We start from the raw sequence: 24,904 nt of genomic DNA on the forward strand, positions 1-24,904 counted from the left end.
TTTTTGGAATTTGAATTATTGCAATTTTTCTATTATAAAGTTGTTGCCAAAGTAATGATGTTATCTAGATTTCAGCATATAAGTGGTGCACTGTTGTAACATATAGGAGTGGCTATAGCAGTTAGCAAGTGGAAGGAACAGTTAGGATCAACTTTAGCAGTAGAATGGACTGTATAAATTCAGATCGAAGGATGGAAGCAGGGATTCCATAACTGATATCAATACAAAATCTCTCTTTTCTCTCTCCTTTTATTCCCTCTCTCTATTTTCTCTCCAGATTCTATTATTTTCAATATATGTGAACATAGTTACATGACAAATTGGTGTCAAAGGTAGCCAAGAGGGGCCTAGCTTCAAATCAAATTAGTGTTCCCAAATCCCATACTATTTTTCTTCCCTTTTTTTCCTTCTGTTTCTTCTTTTTTATCAAAGCTCTGTTTCTTCTTTTCAACAGAACCCTGTTTCTGCTTCTTTCGATCTTCTTGGAATTGAATCTCTTCCTCATTCTCCTCTTTTGAAATTCTCTTCATCTTCTTCTTTCCCCCTTAATTTCTCTTTCTCCTATATTCTTTCTTCTTTTGCTTGAGTTCATCACTTAAATTTGAAATTTCAATAGCATGCACTGGACCTTGTTATTGTTACGTTAAAAATTTAGCTGACAAATTCTTTAATTTCTACATTCAACATATAATGGTGCTTATACTTTTAGGTATTATCAATGACTGTTAGAAGCAAATGGTTGAAGCTGTGTGGTTTGAAAAAGAATGGTAGGTTCTCTTGGTAGACCAAAGTAACAGAGAATATGTGAAGCCGAACCCTCGTATATGTTTCTTGATCCATAATTTTGAGTCTGGTGCAGCAGCTTCTACTCCTGCCTAGTTAATCAGCGGCAACCATTTTTCCTGAGGCATTTAATCACTGCATGAGAGTCTTTTTTGTTTATATGATTGGGTTCAAACGTCTTTGAATGGAATTTTTGTATTCGCAATCTCAAAGTTTCTGCAAATCTCAAAGTTTAGGAAATTATTCCTAATACCACAGAATTAAAACTGATTGGGGTTTTATTAATTCATATGAAATTTTAGTTTTATAAATGGAATTGAATGGAATTCAATTTGAAATCTCAAAGTTCTGGATAAATCTTGAAGTTCTGAAAATGATTTTTAATACCACTGAATTAAGTTGATTGATGTTTCCTAATTCGAATGGAATTTTAGCTGTTGTCCATTTCTTGCGCTTGTTTTAGGAACAATCGAAATTGTGAGGTATTATATAAATTAAACAATTAATTAATATAATAAGCTTAATATATGCAAATGATAAAGACATAATTTCTTTTAAAATCCAACTTTGGATCAGTCAGGATGTGAATCTGAAAGGAAAGAGATCCAATAACACTAATCTCATTGAATTTTCCGATTTTTTCTCTTGATTTGCTGGATGAAAACTAGATTTACAAGAAAAAAACAATTTTAAAAATAGAAATTATGTGTAAAATAATGCAAGAATTATATTCATGTCTTTTATTCTTATACATTATTTATTCCGAGGGAGAGGTACTGGGGCCATCTGAAAACGAGACATCTACTAGAAAAATTGTATTAAGCTTCTTTATACGTTTATATATTCTATGTTTTTAAATATATTTTAATTAAGGAAAAAAATTAATAATTAGAATTTAGATAATTTCATGGAATATGTAAAAATTGAATTAAACTGATTTTAACAAGAGATTCGAATTGAAATATTTAATATTTCAATTCAATTCTCTGTGCATAGTTTCAGAGTTTTTTTTTTCTCTTCCGATTATATAATAAAAGGAAAAACAAAAGCAAAATAATAATACAATTAAATTAATATCAATTACTATCAATTTCCATCAAGTTCTTGTATTACAGTAAATTTAATTATTCCATTCTTTATTTTAATTGAACTCTACTAAAATATTTTTATATTTTATAAAATAATTATTTAAATTATGAAAGGAGGAAAAAGAGGAAGACAGTCAACAAAAATGAGATAAAAGAGAAAGAAAATCAGTGATATCTATTAATATTAAAATGTTTTTCAATTCATTACAAAAATATTTTGGTTCATACAATTACAAATAAAAACAATTTTTTTTTAAGAAAAAAACACCCAACAAGAACATATCACAAATAAATTCAAGCACATCTTTAGGACATATTATTTGATTTGAAAATGTTGTAAAAATCATCAACACTTCATGCGTGGATTGGTTCAAACACAACTGTGGAATGCTTAGCAATGTGCAAGCTGAATTGTCCTCCCTTTTCACTCACATCAACCTTCTCTATCCCAGGTGGACCTTTCATCTCAAACTTTGATACCAGTTTCCCTATCACAAGCCCCAGAATTGGCAATGCTAGTATGATCCCTGGGCAGCTCCGTCTTCCCATGCCAAAGGGTAGGTATCGAAAATCAACCTTTCCGCCGGCGACTGCTTCCGTGCTGCATTCTTCTTCGAAAAATCGCTCCGGCCTGAACTCCTCTGGATTCTTCCACCATTTAGGGTTATTAGCTAGCCACCAAGCATTGACCACTACCTTGGTTTCTTTAGGAATTGTAAAACCACCTAATTTTGCTTCTTCAAGATTCATATGTGGTACTAACAATGGAATTGGGGTATGCAATCTTAGTGTCTCCTTTACTGTGGCTTGTAAGTAAGGTAACTCATGTAGGTTTGATTCTGTGATTGGATTACCCTTTAGGACGGTTGAGATTTCTTCTCTTATCTTCCTTTGGACGGTTGGATGGTTGACCAACTCAGCTATGGCCCACTCCATTGACCATAGTGTAGTCTCTATTGCTGCCACGTTGATATTCTCTACAATATACAACACATTATCTTCACTAATCTCTCCTTTCATTTGAGCATACAGTATGTGATCTATTGCGCAGTTTATGTGGTGCTTCTCTCCATTTGCAGCCATTATTTTCCTGTGAAATTAACAAAAATAGATCAAATTAAATTCCATAAGCATGAAAAATGATATATGTATGCATGCATACTCTCTCAGGTATGGTATGCATGTGTGCATGCATACTCTCTCAGGTATGGTCTGCATGTGTGCATGTATTTATGAAACATCACATATACAATGATATATAGTAACTTTACCGTATGTATGCATGCATGCATGCATATATGTATTCTATGTATGATATGAAAAAGACCCATGAAGCATACCTCCTCTTCTCCACAAAATAGTTGTTGAAGAAAGCTAGTCTCCTTTGCTGCAAATCCTTGCATTTGTTCAAATAACCTCTTAACAAAGGTCTAAGCAAAGGGATAAAATCTCCATAATTATAGTCAAAGCTTTGAGCCAACCTACTTCTCTCAGAATTAAACCTAGTTGCTTCAATGAACAAAGGATCATCCTGAGACTCAAATCTTGCATCAAACATCATCCCATACATAATATTATAAAGCATAAGCTGCAAACGTTTCCTAATAACAATTCCTTCACTTCTCATCTTCTTCTCATCGTACTTAAACAAATCATTCACCACAAACTCCATTTCCTTCTCCCACATAGTGCTATAATGCTGCACAACTTTGTTAGTGAAGAATGGAAGAGTCATAATCCTACGCATCTTTCTCCAATGATCACCATAGATAGTAAACACCATGTCTTGACCATTGCCTGTGAAGATATCGAACACAACGTTACGGGGTCGAGACCCGAATTCAACACCTTGTGTATGAAGAACTTGGGTAGCTAGCTCAGGATCTGAGACAACAGCTAAGTTTTTAGAACCAAGCTTTAGTAGGAATATGGGACCATAGGACTTAGCCATGGAGGCTAGGAGACGGTGGTTAAGGTCATTACCAACTTGAAGCCAGTTTCCAAATATTGGAATTGAAATGGGTCCTGGTGGGAGGTTGTGGTGATTCGTTTGTTGCTTAAACAAGTATGCAATAAGAAGAGGGAGGATGATTGATGAGAAGTGTGCATATTTGGTGAAGAATAATGCTGCAAGTGCTAGTGCAATGAGAGAACAAGTTATTGATTTTAAAACAAGGTGGCCCATGTTGAGAGAGAGAGAGAGAGAGAGAGATAGTATATGATTTTACGAGATGAAGTGAAGAGGAGAAATGAATATATAAAGAGGAAGAGAGTTGGTGGAGGAGGGTAGGTGTCCAATGGTTTTTGAACAGAATCAATGGGCTACTTGAAATACTAGTTAGGAATATGTTGAGTACTTCGTCCAAGTCAAATGAATGTATGGTGAATTTGGTTGGTGGAAACCTTTAGCTCAAATTTGTTTATTTAATTAATATCTTTTTTTTTTCTTTTTCTTAAGTTATTTTCTCCAAACAAATGAATTTAATAATTGATTTTTATTTTTATTACATACAAAAACTGCCTACTAATACCAGATTATTGGGTGAAAAATTCTTTTGGTAAAAAAAATCTGAGATGTATTTCATTCAAACGTGTAAGAATGATTTATTTATTTGGTCAAAAAAATTTAAAAAAATGTAAAACAAATATAAAGAATGAAATTATCAAACTATGAATTTCAATACTGCGCCAAAATAAATGTATAAATATATAGCCAAAGATTTCATTTTTCAATTATATAAATGTATTAAATAAGCAACTGAAATGATAAAATGGTTAATTTTTTTTGCACTCATAGGTATAATCTCAGTAAATTTAAGAGATTTTAAATTTTATTACCCTAATTTTTAATTCCTATTTAAAAAAATATTAATTTTTTGTTTTATAAAAGAAGTTAAATTTTATAAAACAATATTTCTTTTGTTAACTGATAAAATAATCTAAAAATTTGTGGGAAATAAATGAGATATATCAAAAATAATATATCGTTATAAAATATTACAATGTACTCCAACAAAATTCTTAATTTCATTTTCATAAAATCTAAAAGCTGTGTATTAAAACTCTTAAAATTGCATCAACGATTTTTACTTTAATAATATTGAATTCATCTAAGATGATGAGTTCTCAAGTTTAAATCTAAATCAGAATTAATTATTAAAAAAATACTTAGACTCAATGTATTTCGTAAACAATATTTATAATTTTTTTTTTCAAAATTTTAATGTTTGGAGCACTTCTTAAATTAATTGATGTATATTTCTGATAAACATTAAAAAAATATATTTTTAAGGAAAATAATTTTACATTTTAAAAATACTGTTTCAAAAAAATCTTATTAATGCCATTGCGTTTTCTATACATAAATATTTTTATATTTTTTATTTTTAACCTTGTTATTAAATAATGAAAAATAAATTATTTTAGGAAAAATAATTAAAAAAAATATTTTATGTACAATTTTTTTTTATTAAGGCAATAGTTTTTTTAGGTAATAGAATAAAAGTTCAACCAAAAAACTGAATTAAATAATAACGAATATGGCATTTCAAATCAATTGTGATGATATTTAATATGACTCGATATTTGGTCATTAGGTAAGATTTATCGACCGTTTCTCATTGGGTCTGGATGATAACGTGTTCGTTACTTATCCATCACCCCATTTGGCTAGATTAACAGGTACTTAGAGATATGGGTAATCATTGCTCGGATGATCAACACCTTGTCTTATAAATTTGGCTGAACTTGGCAATCATCATTTTACTATTGGCACCTGTTGTTACATGATTTTTAGAATTTGCACAAATACGGGACCCTTATCCATTAACTAATAACTCTGGATTCTAAGGAAAATGAATAGCTAACATTATTCTCTTACAATGTAAGAGCAACTAAAATAAAAAGTTCAAATTATGCAATTTTTAACCACTCAAACTACTTTATATTGAGCATTATACTCACCCATATATATAATTTATTGATTTAAGCGTCAAAATGATTGCCAATAAAACACCAACTACATCATACTTTTTCAATTGTAGTCAATGATGCATTCCAATACTGACATTATTTGTTCCATTGTTGGAATTCAAAGAGTTCCAATGTGTCATTTAGAGAATCCAGCTCACGTTTCTCTTTTATTTTTAAGATCTTACCAATGATAGATAACTCATGTGCAGTATTAAAATCGATTGTTAATAGGCCTGCCTCCATAGCGGTGTCCACACCAGTTGGTAGTGGACACAATACTCTGCCTACGACTCAGGAAGCTAATCTCATAACCATAACCAATGAACAAATGGTGTAGTATGTCAGAAATCTGCAAGCAAAGCTAGAGCAATAGAATGTTAGAAATGATGTTGTGCAAAGAGTAGCAAGAGCTAGAGAAGAGACTTCTTAGGGAACCATAGAGTAAAGGAGGAGCCTCCTCGGGTAATCATTCAGACAAATTTGCATAGAGTTGAAAACACAAAGGGTAAGGGGAAGACTGAAGATGAGAGATCCTCGGATGAGTCTTTAAAATGTATGGATTGGAAGCTCATTCATATTGTTCAGAAATTCCAAAAGGAGTAGGAGAATGATTTTGATTTGCGAGATTCCTTGCCCTTATCCAAGGAAATATTAGCTGAGACATTCCCACCCAAATTCAAATTATCAAATTTAGAAAGTATGATAGGACTACCGATTTCAGAAGTCATTTCAGAAGTCATTTGGTCATTTTTGGGATCACTATACATGATAACCATTGGGCCTCAGACTCAGGCCTCAGTTGAACTCATGCGGGAAGACTAGGCTACAGACCTGTGAAAGCCCAATACGTTGGTCTATCCATGTAAGCGCGGCCTAGACCCCGTGCAAGCAGGCCGAACAGAATAAGGCTTGGGCCCAACTGAGAAGGATCCAGCTCAGCTGACTTGATGGGTCAGTGGGGCAATAGACCTCTATACATCCGGGATTAGGTCCGCACAGGCGCTGGAGGGAATTAAATGGCCGCTTGACGATGGGAAGATACAATACGTCTGTACGTACGACCCTGCATGATAACGACATGTTATACTGTAGCAGAGTGGCGGTTACACGTCACTAGAAAATAAAAGGGAAAAAAGAATAAAGGAAGGGAGGCATGAGCCATTCGGGCTAAGTTCACACATACACACCCTAATCCTACCCTTTATTGGATCTCAAAAACATCAATACAGTTGTAGAGTGTTAATAATTTTATAGTTTCGAGTGTTTCCATTCACGCTAACAGATTTGGTCCAAAAATGGTATCAACACTTAAGTCCAAGTTCTATCCACAACTTTAAACAATTTGCTATTGTATTCAAATCCAAGTTTATCACTTGCAATTATGGTGATGAACCCATTGGGATGATTAACATAATTGCAAGTGGACTAAATTGTTGTAGAGGAAAAAACAAAAAGGGATTAGAAGATGTGCTATCAGTTAAAAAGGACCCATAGATAAAGCAAGAGATTAAGTTTGGACCGTACGATAGAGTAACTGATGTACCATATCACGATCCTTAATAGTAAGTGCCCGGATGCACAAGTATGAGGTTAAGTGGGTTTTCAATTATATGGGATCCTCAGTAAATCTCTTTATTGTTAACGTTTTTAATAAAATAGGGTTGGATAAAATAAATTTAGCTAGGGTCTCTTACTTGTTGGTGGGATTAGGAGATAAAACCATGGCAGTACAAGAAATGGACAATCTCTCTCTAGTACTCAATAACAAAAAGTACAAGAGGGAGGTGTATGTTGAATTTGTGCTAGTGGACATTTCATTAACTTACAACACCATACTAGGAAGACTAATCTTAAATTGTTGCGACATAGTTATTGATATAAGTTTTATGTTTGAAGTTGCTAGCTCCATGAGAAATTATTATTGTCTGAGGTGGTTGAAAGTCTTACCCATGAGTATTATAGACACTCAACAAAAGACTTAGGTAAGGCAACTATATCTATCAAATTGTTAGAAAAGCATGAATCCCACATGAAACCATAGTCTGTAGACCCGGTTAAAGAAGTGGAGCTACAGACGGGGGCTCTGTAGACCCGGTTGAAGAAGTGGAGCTACAGACGGAAAAAAAGTACGTTTTGGTAGTGCATTACAGGAAAAAATCAAAGGTAATGTGATCCGTGTATTAAAAGAAAGGGTAGCCATATTCACATAGAAATCCAAAGGAGGTAAATGGTGTAGACCCAATAATAATTACTCATAAGTTAAGCACTGATAAATGGGCAAAATCAATTCAACAGAAGAAGAGAAGATTTATCCTAGAAAGACAACAAGTAATAAAGTAGGAAATTAACAAACGTTTAGATGTAGGATTGATTAGGAAAGTTAGATTGGAGAATGTGTGTGGACTTCACAGACTTCAACAAAGTCTACCCAAAAGACCACTACCTTGCCTTGCATCGACAAGTTAGTTGATTCAATAGTTGGGCATGTAGTGGTATCATTTCTTGATGCTATTTTTGGGTATCACCAGATCCTTATGGAACTTGGGGATGCAGAGAAAACTACCTTTATTACAAACAAGGACATCTTTTGCTATATGGTGATGCATTTTAGACTTAAAAATGCAGGTGCAACTTATTAGATGCTTATGATAGGGATTTTCAGGGACTCGATCGGTAACAGAGTAGAAGTATATGTATAAGACATGGTATTAAAAAATAAGACCCTTGAGGATCACTTGGAAGACCTAGTTCAAGTCTTTGACATGGTAGTAAAAAATAAAATGCATGCTATGGTTGTATAGATGACATTGTTCTATAGCTTATCAGTTTCAAACTCCTCTAACCTCTTATAGTCATTCTAAAGCAAGATAGTTGTAGCAATTAAGGCTGAAAGGCAGGAATTTTCAAGGAGTTATTCAACTTGAGTAAGGGTGAGGGCAAGATCTTGAATGCCTGGGGCCATTGAGACATCATGCCCATATCAATTTGCTTTGGGGTGGGCTCGTGAAGGGACAAGGGGGGGGGGGTGGAGTGTTCCTTTGGATAGTGGTTGGAGTTGCTGAATAAGAAATTATTTGCCCAACTTGATCTGAAAGGGTTTGCACTATGGTCGGCTCGATTATGACCATTGTACACTCGGAGTTGCATTCCGAGTCAGGTGGTTTACCTTTTCTGATGGCACGAATAGCCTCAGACCATTAATTCTTTCCGGCCATATCTGCACAACAAAAAAGTAAGTATTGCAGATTAAGTGAAAAGAGTTCAAGTTTATACCATGATCCATTAGGGATGGGTGCAGCAGAGCACTTTCCTTCATTCCTCACCCTTTCAGCTGCTTTTTAGCTTTGCCAAGATAAAATGGCAATTCCTCACAGTCATATTTATGTCTATTTTCTTTTTGTGGCAATCTTTTGGAGTGCCATCATGACCTCCTCCTCCTCTCGAGTTGGCTTCTTCCCTTCCTTTTGCAAGTCCATATAAAGATTCCAATAGCTTTCAAGGAGGATGGAAGTTTGTTGAAAAGCATTTGGCATTTTCTTCCATTGAAGAACCGATACTCTTCATTGACCCAAGTATCAAACTGATATAGTTGCGTAAAAATGGCAACATTGACTCAACGTTGTGGTTGAGATAGAGAAACTTGAAACCTAAAACGATGTACCACTTGTTAGGATGGAGCTGGGCAATGGAAAACTTTTTAAATGTTAGAACATCAATATAGAATGGATTCATGGAAAACTTTAGGCCTGCCATCGACTGTTCTTCATACACAATGAGAGTATCCTCTGCAGGAATACTTCCATCAGCATAGACATTGTGCCTTAGGGCAAGAATCTCAAATGTGTCTTTGTGGAATCTGATATAGGTTGTAGAAGCAGTTCATCTCTCTCTCTTTGACACTATTGCTTTTACATCACACGCCAATAGGGTCTCACCCTCAACCGGATTTTCCCTTAAGAATAAGATTGGGGCTGGTACTCGAACGCAGTGATTAGAAGCGGAGCTAGAATTAGGGGGGCGCGAGGAGCTGGAGGATGCACATCTGAAGGAGCTATGAATCGACACTACCGGTGGAGGGATGGATGTAGAAGGTTAGTTATTTCGGCTCATTTGTGGAAAAGTAAAAAATATTTTAGTTGAGAAATTGAGGGTTTATCTAAAGTTTGTCTTGGCAATGAGGCAATGGTAGGAAGGGGTGCGACCGTGAAGTAGTAGTAGAAATGTGGGACAAAGCCGTAGAGAAGAAGAAGTAAACGTGATAAGCGAGAAAGGAAGCAAATGGAGAGCAACAATAAATGTATTTTTGGAATTCTAGGCATCACAAACAATTGAGAGGATGCATATGTGAAACGACAACAACACGACTTGTCAATTTTTGCCATGTGATTTTTAGACTGATAGAACATTTGAACCTAAAAAATCAAAGACTTGCAGAAGGGACTTCTAATATGACTTGGTATTTGCCATTTGGATTTGACTTGTTGATTGTCTCTCATTGGTCCCTGATGACGACATGTTCGTGACTCATCTATTGCCGCATTTGACTAGATCAATGGATACTTGGAGACACGGGTCATCATTCCTCGGATGACTAGCACTTTGACCTACTAGTCTCGCCCATATCTAGTCGAACCTGACTATCATTACTTTATCGTTGGCAATCGTTGATACACAATCTTTAAAATTTTTATAAATACAAAACCCTTACCCATTTGCCAATAACTTTGAATTTTAAGAAAAAATGAATAATTAATCTTATTCTCTTGAGTATAAAAGCAACCAGTAATTAATCTTATCCTCTTGAATATAAAAGCAACCAGAATATATAATTCAAGGTATGCAATTTCTAATTACTTGAACTACTTTATATTGAGCATTACACTTGCCTATATAAGCAATTTACTGAGCGCCAGAGTGATAGCAAACAAGGTATCACCCCCTCATATTTTTTCTTTTACAAATTATCAATTGGTCAAAAAGTTAAAAATACATTTTAGATGACATCAATTTTAAATTGTTAATATATCATGTATTTTATTAAAATTTTTATACTCGAGTGTATGGCCCTGTTTAAAAGTATTAATATTTAAAAATTAATAAATATTATGAAATAAAAATAAAATGTTAATTTATAATAAAATATGATATAAAAATATGAGAAAAAAAATATTTTAGCGAGAGTGTCGGTTTGCACTAAATATAGAGAAAATTCTTATCTACTTTTGAGTAAACAAATATTAAAAATTAAAATAACATATTAATACGAAAATTCTACATTTTCTTTAATTTTAGATGACATGTCAACTTTAATTGGATGGGTGTATATACCAAAATGTGCGATAGAATTTTCCCTACATGTAGCCTTTATTTATAAATTACAAAATATAAATAGTAAATTATTTTTTTTATAATGATACAAATAATTTGAGAGTTATAAAATTAAATTAAATGTTAGATATTTAGAGTTATAGAATTGAATAATATATTAAAATTTTGGATTATGGACCTCCACTAATTATAAATATATTCATAACTATAAATATTATTTAGTAATTTGATGGCGCAGATTTTAGTTGTACATAAATTTGCCGAACTTAATTAAAATATAGTTAAACTTTACTTATCTAAAATTGATTAATAGATTTAATTTAAATTAGTTTAAAAATTAAAGCGGTAAAAAAATTATTTTTGAGTAATTTTTAAAAATTTATTATTATCACCTTAGAATATTAATATTATTTATAAATTAACTTGAAATATTAATATATGCAATTTAAAACCATCTGACAAACCATAATGCTTTGACACAAATTCGAAAATCATCAATATTGTTCCATAATGGATTAACGATAGAAATAAAATAAAACGAGAAATAATTAGTATAGTAATGAGTTACGAATGAAAATAAGGTAATATTCGCAACGGATTACCGAATTCGTTACAAAGGTTATTAAATTAAACAGTTTTTAACGGATTAGGAATTCATTATTAAATAAACAGATTATTATCTGACTTCCTCTATCGATTCTGGTTCCATATCATCAAGACTAATAAAAGGAGGTGTCGGAAAATGAGGCTAACAAACAATCTATCAATGCTAGTTAGAGATATACGATAGAGGCTACAAGAGCTGGTTCAAATGGATGAGCAGACCATGCACTGCAAGATATGAAAATATAGGTGAGTATTCGGTCGGTTCGATTCAAAATCAAATTGAATCGATTCGAATAAATTAAAAATTAAAATTTTAGTATTTATGAAAATTAAACCGAATTGATTTTGATTAGAAATTGAATTGAATTAAATCGGTCTGATTCGATTTGATTCGATTTGATCGGTTTCGATTTTTAATAATTTTTTATTTTTTACATTTTATTTTTAATATTTAAAAATTAATTAAAATATTTTTATTTTAATATGATTTAATTTCTCTATATTATTGAAAAAAATATATTATTATCACTAATCGGTTCGGTTTTTTAAAATTTTTTCTGATTAAAACTGAATCGAACTAAAATAATCGAAATTTATGAAATTAAAAATCGAATCGAACCAAAACAAAAAAAATCAAACTGAATTTTTAAATTAATTCGATTCAATTGATTTTTTCGATTTGAACTAAATACTGCTCATCTCATCTAGAGTAATCTTGGCCTTGGTCCGGACAGAAAATTTATAATAGCGGCTAGTTACGATACTTTTTACTCTGAACCAAAACCGTCATTTGATTTTAAATTTTTAATAAAATTATGCCCACTTAAAATTGATATATAACCAAATTAATTATCAAATGATTAAGTTGTTTAAATTTTTTTACTTGTAAAGAATATTATTTCCATTTTGAATGTAATATTATTTTAATATTTTATTATGCATTTTGTATAATTTTCTTATTTATTTAATTATCAATTCAATAATAATAATAATAATAATTAATATTTGTATTTATTTTTTTAAGTTTATTTAAATTTTTAAACCGAAACTTGATTAACCATTTGAAATTTAGATTTAATTAAAATTGAAATTAAAATCGTAGAATTTTATAATTATATCAGCTTTAAAATCAGATCGAAACTATATAAAAAAAAATCGTTTTTGAACTATTAAAAATTGAAATATTTGCGGTTCAATTTTCCACGTCAGATAGAATTTGTAGTTTCAAATTAGAACCGACCCTTGGTCATGCTTAAATGAGGTAATGCTTCTATACATCATATGGGCAAGAGTCATTCTAGCGAATCTAATGACGATACTTCTTTAATTCGATCCAGAGTGTGAATTAGATGAGAGAAGTGGTTTTGTATATCACTTCATAAAGAATACAGAGGTATAAATACACAGTTGAGTCCCTATATCTTAGGAATTACAAAATACAAATATACTTTAAATATACACATCTAACTAACATTATCTTTGTTTGTTATTATCTCCAATACCCCCTCTCAAGCTAAGAATCTCTGTCAAGAATTCGCAGCTTGTTTTTGTGTTGCAAGAATCTGGTTGAACTCAATGGTTTTGTGAAAATATCAGCCAACTGATCTAGTGAAGAAATATAGTGAACACTTATATGACCCTCTTTAACTTGCTCACGAACAAAATGGAAGTCTACCTCAATGTGCTTTGTTCGTGCTTTAAAACAAGGGTTTATTGCAAGATAAGAGGCTCCTATATTATCACACCAAACTACAGTTGGGTTGCGTAGTGGCTGTTTCAATTCTGTAAGCAGTGACCGGATCCAAATTAATTCAGCAACTGTATTGGCGACTGAACGATATTCAGCCTCTGTCGAAGACCTTGCAACGGTTGGTTGCTTCTTAGCTGACCATGAAATTAAGTTTGGTCCCAAATAAATTGCAAAACCACCTGTTGAACGACGATCAATAGCATTCCCTGCCCAGTCAGCATCACAGAATGCTTGTAAAGTAGCTGCAGGTGATGGTGTAACAAACAACCCATGTCGAATGGTACCTTTGACATACCGAAGGACTCTTTTACAGGCTGCCCAATGTATTGTGGTAGGGGCAGATAAAAATTGACATAGCTTATTCACTGCAAACGCAAGATCTGGCCGCGTTAAACAAGCGTATTGTAATGCACCCACAGTCTTTCGATACAAAGTTGGATTGTCCATAGGCTCACCATCACTGATATGTAACTGACAAGAAGGAGCCATAGGTGTCTTAACAGCAGTCGCGTGATCCATTGTCGTCTCTTTGAGCAAATCTTGAAGATATTTCTGTTGAGAAAGCAAGATTCCTTTCGGAAGATGAAGTACCTCAATACCCAAAAAATAATGCAGCCGTCCTAGATCACGGAGTTTAAATTCAGTAGAGAGCTGTTTGAGACAAGTAGTAATTGCAACTGAACTATTCCCAGTAATAACTATGTCATCCACATAGAGAAGAATATAGAGAACTACTGCATCACTCTTGTAAATAAAAAGAGAGGAATCCGTGTGAGAACCTTCAAACCCAATACTGACTAAATAAGCACTCAGCCGTTGGAACCAAGCTCGCGGAGCTTGTTTTAACCCATATATAGATTTGTTGAGCTTACAAACATAGGATGGACATCTAGGATCTGTAAATCCAGGTGGCTGCGACATGTACACAGTCTCTTCCAAATAACCATGGAGAAACGCATTAGATATGTCAAGCTGTCGCATTTCCCATTTATGTGAAACAGCAAGTGAAAGAATAATACGAATAGTTTGCGATTTAATTACCGGACTAAAAGTAGCTTCATAATCAATCCCCTCGACTTGATTATAACCCTTCGCTACTAATCGCGCTTTACATCGTTCAAGAGTACCATCCGGATTGCGTTTCACTTTGAAGACCCACTTGTTGCCAACAATATTTGTATGTAAAGGCTTTGGAACCAACGTCCAAGTTTGATGTTGAAGTAAAGCTGAAATTTCCTTACTCATAGCCTCTCGCCAAATTGGTATTTTAATAGCTTTGGAGTAACAAGAAGGTTCTGTAATTGATTCCTGTAAAATATCCACCTTTGTTTGTAAACCAAAAAATTTCTTCTTCTTTGGATTCAGTCGTAACAGCATTGGATGAGTACGAATTGGAGGAGCAGAAGTAGCAGATGGGAGAGCAACTTGTAGTGGTTCTGCGGATTCAATTTCTGCAGCTGCTGTCTGTTCTATAATAGAAGGTTCAGAGTGATGCGGGACTGAAAGTGATATATCAGTAGCAGAATCGGTAACAGCTGGGGCTGTATGGTCATCACTAGAAGGAGCAGAAACAAGTGTTGGAGATGATGATTGTGGAGAAAAAGAAGGAGCTGCAGCAGTACATGTAAGCCACGGCACTGAATGTTCAGATGGAGGTTTTCCCAAAAGAGAATCAGCAACATTATCACATTCTTTATAAAGAAACCGAGATTCATCCACACGAACATGTCGGCTAAGATATATCTTTTGATCTGTAGGATTAAAACATATATACCCAAGATGATGAGTAGAATAGCCAAGAAAAACACAGGCAGCACTTCTATATGAGAATTTATTCCGATTGAAAGGACGAAGTAAAGGATACATTGTGCATCCAAAAACCCGTAAGAAATTATAATCTGGTGATGTGCCGAATAATTTCTCATAAGGTGAAGACTGTTGGAGTACAGGAGAAGGAAGTCGATTCACCAAATAAGCAGCAGTAGTTACTCCAAAATTCCAAAACCGCCTGGGAACAGAAGAATGAGCTAGCATAGTTAAACAAGTATCCACAACATGTCTAATTTTCCTTTCGACAGTTCCATTTTGCTGATGGGTGTGTGGACATGTAATTCGATGATGTATACCATGTTCTTTGAGATAGGTATGAACAGCTCTAAATTCCCCACCCCAGTCTGATTGAAAATTCAGTATTTTTGCATTAAACTGCCGTTCCACTGCTTTATGAAAATTAACAAATACCGAACACACATCACTTTTCCTCTTAAGTGGAAATAACCAACAGAAGCGAGAAAAATCATCAACAAATATTGCAAAATAGCGATCACCAGTAAAAGATAATTCGGGAGCAGGACCCCAAACATCACCATGAATTAATTCCAAAGGTTTGTTTGAAACAGAACCAGTAAGAGACAAATGAATTTGACTATGCTTTCCTAAACAGCAGGCTTCACAAAGACTATGCTGTTGTTTTATTGACGAACTAGACAAATTAAACGTGGAAATAACAAATGACACTGTTGTTTGTTGAGGATGACCAAGGCGTGAGTGCCAATCTGGAGTGGTACTGCGAGCAGAATAGAAAGCTTGCTTTCGTGATTCATGTGAAGGCAAAACAAGCTTGTACACACCATCCTCAGCCGGCCCTTGAAACAACACTTGTTTACTTGGCTTGTGCTTCACAACAAATCCATCAGAATCAAATTCAAATGAACAAGCATTATCTTTGGCAAATCGATAAACAGACAAAAGTTGATGTTGCAGAGATGGCACATGAAGAATATTATTGAGTTTAATATGTGCAGTGGAAGTGGGAACAAGGCGTTTTCCAACATGTGCAATAGATAAGCCAAAACCATTACCTATGGTAACTTTATCAGTTCCTTTGTATTTATCAGTAATATCCAAAGCTGACAAGTCTGGTGTCATATGGTGAGAGGCACCAGTGTCGGCAAACCAATTCTGTGAATCAGAAGAAGCTGAAACATTAGCAATATTAGCAGTAATCTGATTGGAATCCTGATCGTACCGTTTTCGACACCACTTGGCCTGATGGTTGTTGAGACCACAAAGTTGACAGGGATTAGGGTACCATCGTTTGGAACTCTTTGAATTAGTTCCAGAATGCGCCCCAGAATTGCGATTATTACTGCCACGTTGATAATTCTTACTGCCAGAGTGAGACCCAGAATTGTTTTGTCTTGCAAAATTAGCAAGAATAGGAGAAGCCCGATTGGAATTTTGAATCAAAATCTCATGCGACATCAACTGACTAGACAACTCGGAAAAAGTTATTTGTGTTTTACTAGCAGACAGTGTAGCAATAACAGGATGATATTCAGAGGGCAATAAACGAAAAATAGTAGCATTAAACTCATCTGTGGAGATGGGTGTCCCTGCAGCAGCTAGCGCATCTGAAATCACCTTAGCTTCGCGCAAAAATTTAGCAACCGATTTATCACCAAAGGACAGATTCTGCAAGGCGATATGGAGCTGAACCCGTACGGCACTATTGCTAGTTCCAAACGCATCTGAAAGAGATACCCAAGCGTCACGAGCATTCTCAATTCCAGTGACATAGGTCATAACCTCCTCAGTTAATGACGAACAAATCCAACTGAGTAGAAGTTGATCTTCTTGAACCCATTTGATATACTCCGGATTTGGAGAAGGTAGATTTGTTGTTGAATCGGTAATAATAGGAAGAGGGGCTGGTGTTCCATCAATATGCTGATTGAGATTATAGCATTTGATGATAGGTAGGAACTGGGTTTTCCAGGCTAAATAGTTTGTCTCTTTCAATTTTAATGAGAAAGAGAGTTGAGCATGAGGTGGTGTGGTGAATAAATTTGATGTTTGAATAGGAAGAATGGGTGATGTAAGAGATGAAAGAGAAGGAGATACAGGAAGAACTGGAATGTTTGTTTCAGAAATTTGAGGAGAGGTACTCATCGTGGCTCTGATACCATGTGAATTAGATGAGAGAAGTGGTTTTGTATATCACTTCATAAAGAATACAGAGGTATAAATACACAGTTGAGTCCCTATATCTTAGGAATTACAAAATACAAATATACTTTAAATATACACATCTAACTAACATTATCTTTGTTTGTTATTATCTCCAATACAGAGATAATGCTAATGGCGATGACACTACACTGTAAATTGTATATTTGAATAAACTGTAACAATGGAAACTCTTTTATAAGGTTGTTTGTAATTCATTTAACTAAGAGTAAATCATTAAATTAGACTTAATATAATATAATTAATGATATTTCTCCATTCCTACTTTTTTTTACTTATAATATACGTAAAAGGAATTAGTCAAGAAATTGAAATTGTAAAAAGATTAAGATGACAATTAAACTATATATTTTTTAATTTATACGTAATTTATCCTTGATCATTGTTTAATGAGTGAAATAAATAAAGGAAGCTGGATCATACAATATCAATAATTTAAACACATTTAATGAGCAAAATTGCAAGGGAATACGGAGAGAATCCTAAGATCATGGATGCTAAAATCTTTGCCACTGATAGTTATGATCCAAATATGGGTTTGGGATTAAATATGTATTGGTAAGTTTAGTTTCTGTTTTTTTCTCTCCTTTCTTTTTATTTTTATTTTCTTTTGTCTTTTCGGGCGTGCTTTCACTATCCTACACCCGTACCCGTTTGTCACCTTCACACAGACAGCCTGTTCATGAGTACCATTGTAATACCCGGTTAGACTCCGATATCGGAATTCCTACCGTCCGGTGGAATCTCGGATGTCGGAAACCTCTAGAAGGGTAAAATCATGTTTTTATAAAATGTTTTAATGTATTTTATGATTTTAAGTAAGAAAGGAACTGAGTTTTGAATGAAAAAGACCATGGAGGCATTTCCAGGTTCGGCCACTGAAACTCAGGTTCGGCCGCCGAAACTCAGGTTCGGCCGCCGAAACTCAAGTTCGGCCGCCGAACATGAGATAGTTTAGGGGGGCAAGTTAGGCTTCCGAAAGTGGCTCAGGTTTGGCCGCTGAACTTGCATGAGTTTTGGAGGCACTTTAGGCTTCCGAAGGTGGTCTGGCCAGCCCCTATATAAGGGCTCTATGGCCGAAACGGGCGAGTTTTCTCCCCATTTTCGGCCAACGGTGAGTCCATGCTCTCCCACGGTCGTTTTTGATGATTTTTCTCCAATATTTCAAGTTTTAACTAGTGTTTGCTTGGTTTTTAAAGATTTGTGAACTTAGAGCAAGTTTTGGAGCTTGGAGACCCAAGGTGCTAGATCTCCTCCCATCTCCAAGTTAGGATCGTTTCTCCTCTCGATCTTCAAGAGGTAAGAGTAGATCCTTAACTCTTTTCATGTTTTGATTAAGTTTCGTGAAGGTTCATGGGGTAGAAATGCATATTAGGGTGTATGTTGGTTTTGTGGTTAATGTTGTGGTTATGAACAATGTATGTTGTATATGTATGTTTAATGTGTTTTGGTTGGGGTTTAGGCTAGTTTGAGACCCTTATGAGCTTATGTTTGTGTGTATGCATGTTTTGGAGGTGTTGGTTTTGAGTTGGAATGGTTTGGGAGGCAAATGTGCATTGTGGAGGCTGAGTTCTGCCCTTTGGAAGAACTCAGGTTCGGCAGCCGAAGGGACTTTCGGCCTCCGAACCTGCTTGTGGAGGCCAGCCTTTGGCTGCCGAACCCTGCCCCCGAAAGTGGACTTTCGGCTCTGGAAGGGAGTTTCGGCCGCCGAAGGTGCCGCCGAATATGCATGAGTTTCGTCTCTGGAAGGAACCTTCGGCCGCCGAAGGTGCATGACTTTCGGCTCTGGAGGGACTTTCGGCCGTCGAACCTGCCGCCGAAAGTGCCCTGTTCAGCCTTCCTTTGCATGATTTCTATGATTGTTTTAAGGTGTTTTAGAGGGTTTTTGGGGAGTATCTTAGAGTCATGTTCATGTATGTTTGGTCCCTCATTTGAGTCCACTTGTGTAGGTTCGGACCCGAGGAACTGAGGACCCCAGCAGTGAGACAGCTACTTCAGTGTCTTGTCAGAGCTAGCTTGAGGTGAGTAGAATGACTCTTTATGTTTCAAAGCAAATAATGAAAGTTTTAGCATGATTCACGCATCATGAATGCCATGAGATATATTAGGTTGTTTGCATTAGAATTCACGAATATGTTGCATTGCATATTATGTTGTTGATGTGGATGAGCATTGAATGATCCATTAGCCCTCATATGGTATGATATGATATGATGATGATACGGTATGGAAGTCCAGGAAGACCCATTCTACGTCCCTGGCACAATGTAAGAGAAAGTCCAGGAAGACCCATTCTACGTCCTTGGCACATTGGAATGTTATGATATGTTATGTAAGAGAAAGACCATGTAATACCCGGCTAGACGCTAGCATCGAAATTCTTACTTTCCTGCGGGATTTCCGGTGGAATCTGAAATTCGAGGATGTCGGAGGTTCCTAGAAGGGTCAAAGAGAAAGGTTTTCTAAAAGGTTTTTAAGTGTTTTATGGTTTTGAATGCAAAGGATTTGAGTTTTGAAGAGAAAAGGCCAAGGAGGCATTTGCCAGGTTTGGCCGCCGAAAGTCATGTTCGGCCGCCGAACGTTGCATGGTTTTGCTGCCTCCGAAGCCCATATTCGGCCGCCGAACGTGGTGAAGGTTTGCATGTAGGTTTGGCCGCCAAAGGCGAGGCGGTTGGCCACCTATAAAAGCCCCGTTGACCGGAAATGGAGTTTGTTTCACTCTCTTTTCGTGGAAGGGTAGGTTCATGCTCTCTTTGGGTTGTTTTCATGGTTTTTCTTCAAATCTTTTAAGGTTTTCATGAGTTTTCTCCTTGTGTTGAAGAGTTGTGAGCTTGGAGCAAGGAGGTGGAGCTTGGAGACTTTTGGAGCTTGGATCTCCATATCTTCAAGTTTGAGGTCACACCAACTCTTGATCTTCAAGAGGTAAGTGTAGAGCCTTAGCTTTTATGATGTTTTAAGTGAGTTTTATGAAGGCAAAAGGGTTAGGATTGCATGATTTTTCATGGTTGTGCATGATAGGGTTTATGCACCCTTTATGCCTATGTATGCTTTATATTGATGTTTGTGGGAGTTTAAGCTTGTTTTAAGCTCCTTTTTGCATGGTTAAGGGCTTATGCATGTTTTGGAGAGGTTGGATGCTTGTTTTGGGTGTTTGGAAGGTTTGGGAGGCTTGTATGCATGCGAGGCTGAGTTCTGGACGAACTCAGGTTCGGCCGCCGAAGGTGGTTTCGGCCGCCGAAGGTGCCTGGGATGCATGGTTTGGCCGCCTAACCTTGCCCCCGAAAGTTGAGTTTCGGATCTGGAGCAGACTTTCGGCCGCCGAAGGTACCGCCGAAAGTGCCTGACTTTCGGATCTGGAGAGGGGGTTCGGCCGCCGAAGGTGCCCTGTCCAGCTTTTCTTTGCTTGTTTTTCCATGCATGCTTGAGGTGATTTAGAGGGGTTTTTGGGAGAATGTTAAGAGCTATGATAGAGTTGTTTGATCCCTCATTTGAGTCCGCCTGTGTAGGATCGGACCTGAGGAATCGAGGTGTTTAGCAGTGTTAGCTGCTTCAGAGTGAGTCCAGAGTTAGCCCAGCAGTTGCTAGAGGTGAGTGGAACTAACCTATGTTTTTAAATAATGAATGTTTTAGCATGTTCCATGCATCATCAATGCCATGCTTATGATAGGTTGTTATGCATTGCATTAGTATTCACGAAGTTGTACATTGCATTATTACGTGAATGTAGGACGGACACAGAGTAGGATCCATTAGCCCTCTGAATATTATGTAACGAAGTCCTGTGGTGCCCCTTTGAGGGCCGGACAATGAGCTGAGGGATTTTTGGGTCAGTTCGTCCGTGATGTGATTTACTTTGATGTGACGCATTCCATGATGGCATATATTTTTAATATTTTTATTGTTCTACTCACTGGGCTTTATAGCTCACCCCATTCCTTAACCCCATGTTTTCAAGGCTTTAGAGAAGATCAGAGTCAGCAAGAGTAAGAGCAAGGCTTTGGTTATGTAATAGAAGTTTTGTGGACATGATGTAAGTAAAGTTGTGTGTTGTACAAACATGTTGTAACATGTATTGTATTCAGAGTTATAGTATTGTGCTTGGCCCTAGTGTATGGATAATCCCTTTGTACATGGATCCTGTTTTATGTTTCTTGATGAGAAATGTGTTGAACCAAGGCTGACATATGATATGCTGACCCTATGAGAGTGGGTTCTATGTTTTCAAACATAGGGCATGTACAGGTCAAGCTTGGTAAAGGAAAAGCTTTTAAAGATTTATGTTTTATGATGAACCAGGCTTAATATATGTGTATAGCTTCTGTATGGTACCACAGTAGGTATCACTTTCATAGTGCATACAGAATCTGTTCAGGTTAAGTCTGGTATGTATGGAAAAGTTTTAAAGTTCAAGTTTTATGCAAAATGTTTGAGATCATGTATGGGATTATCAGGTACACAGAGTATAGCAGGCTTGCTACGGGTCCCGGCGACCTTATGTCGACCTGGATTCTAGCGCCGGTAGCCGTCCGGTTTTCGGACTGTTACAGACCAGGACCCATTCTACGTTCTGGCACTAATGGAAATGTAGAGGGCTATTGGTGACAAGTTCATCCTTAATATGATTTGTTTGTGATGTGACACATTTCATAAAAGCATGAACTTTAAATATAATGTTTTATTATTCTGCTCACTGGGCTCTAGTAGCTCACCCCATTCCCTTAATCCCCCAGGTTTGCAGGTACGGGCTAGATCAGGATGTCAACAAGAATAAGAAGTCATATTTTATGTAATAGCTAGAAGTGGACATGAGAATGATATAATGTAAAGTATAGTACTGTAATGTAATGTAATGATGTTATTGAGGTTTATAGTTGTGCTTGACCCTAGTATGTTGTTAATCCCTTTGTACATGGTCTATAAAATGTTTTATCACTGCTTATGTAAACCAAACTTAATATATGATATGTTACCCCATTGGAGCATTTGATGAGAGCTCCAGTGTGGGGTTTGATGTTTATGGTTATGAGTTATGCATGCACAGGTTAAGTTTGGTAAGTGAATGAAAAGGTTCAAAATTTTTATGTATATGTTGACTATGTATGGGATTAAACAGGTATACAGGATGTAAGTCAGGCTTGCTACGGGTCCCAGCGGCCTTATGCCGATCTGGATCCTAGTGCCGATAGCGGTCCGGTTTCCGGATCGTTACAGATTGGTATCAGAGCCCTAGGTTCATATGGTCGGACCTATAGTGTGTCGGGTTCATAGATGTTCTAGAAGGTCAAGCACAAGAGGAAAATCATGTCCACTAGGATAGGATGTGCAGATCCAAAAAGATCTCACCTATGTTGAACAGCCAGTACGGATCTTAGACACTCAGATCAGAAAGTTGAGGAACAAGAAAATCCCGATGGTGAAAGTCCTTTGGAATCACCACGACATCGAGGAGTGTACCTGGGAGACACGGGAGTCCATGCTCTAGCAGTATCCTCATCTCTTCTAAGGTGAGTGTTATATGTTTTGTTTGTATGTTGATGTTTTATGCTATGCCATGTTTGTTTGGTGAACATTCGCCCCGAATGTTCCTAAGGGGGGAAGAATGTAATATCCGGCTAGACTCCGATATCAAAATTCCTACCGTCCGGTGGAATCTCGGATGTCGAAAACCTCTAGAAGGGTAAAATTATGTTTTTATAAAATGTTTTAATGTATTTTATGATTTTAAGTAAGAAAGGAACTGAGTTTTGAATGAAAAAGACCATGAAGGCATTTCCAGGTTCGGCTGCCGAACATGGGATAGTTTAGGGGGGCAAGTTAGGCTTCCGAAAGTGGCTCAGGTTCGGTCGCAGAACCCCATGTTCGGCCGCCGAACTTGCATGAGTTTTGGAGGCACTTTAGGCTTTCGAAGGTGGTCTGGCCAGCCCCTATATAAGGGCTCCATGGCCGAAACGGGCGAGTTTTCTCCCCATTTTTGGCCAACGGTGAGTCCATGCTCTCCCACGGTCGTTTTTGATAATTTTTCTCCAATCTTTCAAGTTTTAACTAGTGTTTGCTTGGTTTTTGAAGATTTGTGAACTTAGAGCAAGTTTTGGAGCTTGGAGACCCAAGGTGCTAGATCTCTTCCCATCTCCAAGTTAGGACCGTTTCTTCTCTCAATCTTCAAGAGGTAAGAGTAGATCCTTAACTCTTTTCATGTTTTGATTAAGTTTCATGAAGGTTCATGGGGTAGAAATGCATATTAGGGTGTATGTTGGTTTTGTGGTTAATGTTGTGGTTATGAGCAATGTATGTTGTATATGTATGTTTAATGTGTTTTGGTTGGGGTTTAGGCTAGTTTGAGACCCCTATGAGCTTATGTTTGTGTGTATGCATGTTTTGGAGGTGTTGGTTTTGAGTTGGAATGGTTTGGGAGGCAAATGTGCATTGTGGAGGCTGAGTTCTGCCCTTTGGAAGAACTCAGGTTCGGCAGCCGAAGGGACTTTCGGCCGCCGAACCTGCCTGTGGAGGCCAGCCTTTGGCTGCCGAACCCTGCCCCCGAAAGTGGACTTTCGGCTTTGGAAGGGATTTTCGGCTGCCGAAGGTGCCGCCGAACATGCATGAGTTTCGTCTCTGGAAGGTCGGCCGCCGAAAGTGCTGCCGAAGGTGCATGACTTTCGGCTCTGGAGGGACTTTCGGCCGCCGAACCTGCCGCCGAAAGGGCCCTGTTCAGCCTTCCTTTGCATGATTTCTATGATTGTTTTAAGGTGTTTTAGGGGGTTTTTGGGGAGTATCTTAGAGTCATGTTCATGTATGTTTGGTCCCTCATTTGAGTCCACCTGTGTAGGTTCGGACCCGAGGAACCGAGGACCCCAGCAGTGAGACAGCTGCTTCAGTGTCTTGTCAGAGCTAGCCTGAGGTGAGTAGAATGACTCTTTATGTTTCAAAGCAAATAATGAAAGTTTTAGCATGATTCACGCATCATGAATGCTATGAGATATATTAGGTTGTTTGCATTAGAATTCACGAATATGTTGCATTGCATATTATGTTGTTGATGTGGATGAGCATTGAATGATCCATTAGCCCTCATACGGTATGTTATGATATGATGATGATAAGGTATGGAAGTCCAGGAAGACCCATTCTACATCCCTGGCACAATGTAAGAGAAAGTCCAGGAAGACCCATTCTACGTCTCTGGCACATTAGAATGTTATGATATGTTATATAAGAGAAAGACCAGGACCCATTCTATGTTCTGGCACTAATGGAAATGTAGAGGGCTATTGGTGATGTAATACCCGGCTAGACTCCGGTATCGGGATTCCTACCGTCCGGTGGAATCTCGAATATCGGAGACCTCTAGAAG

At 36.6% G+C, this 24,904-nt stretch overlaps 1 protein-coding gene across 1 annotated transcript; it reads right to left on the minus strand.

Moving 5' to 3' along the window:
* Positions 1-2,089: 2,089 nt before the first annotated feature.
* Positions 2,090-4,084, minus strand: LOC110608744 (cytochrome P450 CYP73A100). Its single transcript, XM_021748030.2, has 2 exons — positions 3,212-4,084; positions 2,090-2,961 (listed from the first exon to the last, which is right to left on the minus strand). Exons 1-2 carry the CDS (start codon positions 4,054-4,056, stop codon positions 2,226-2,228), a joined length of 1,581 nt encoding a protein of 526 aa, XP_021603722.1. The 5' UTR covers positions 4,057-4,084; the 3' UTR covers positions 2,090-2,225.
* Positions 4,085-24,904: the final 20,820 nt, after the last annotated feature.

The sequence above is a fragment of the Manihot esculenta genome, chromosome 2 (genome assembly GCF_001659605.2).
Source record: "Manihot esculenta cultivar AM560-2 chromosome 2, M.esculenta_v8, whole genome shotgun sequence".
In the NCBI taxonomy this organism is placed as follows: Eukaryota; Viridiplantae; Streptophyta; class Magnoliopsida; order Malpighiales; family Euphorbiaceae; genus Manihot; species Manihot esculenta.

Excerpts from the sequence above, each read along its gene's own strand:
- LOC110608744 (XM_021748030.2), bottom strand. The coding sequence starts at position 4,056 with ATGGGCCACCTTGTTTTAAAATCAATAACTTGTTCTCTCATTGCACTA. Across the intron at positions 2,962-3,211 it reads TATTTTGTGGAGAAGAGGAG|GAAAATAATGGCTGCAAATG; the intron begins GTATGCTTCATG and ends TTAATTTCACAG.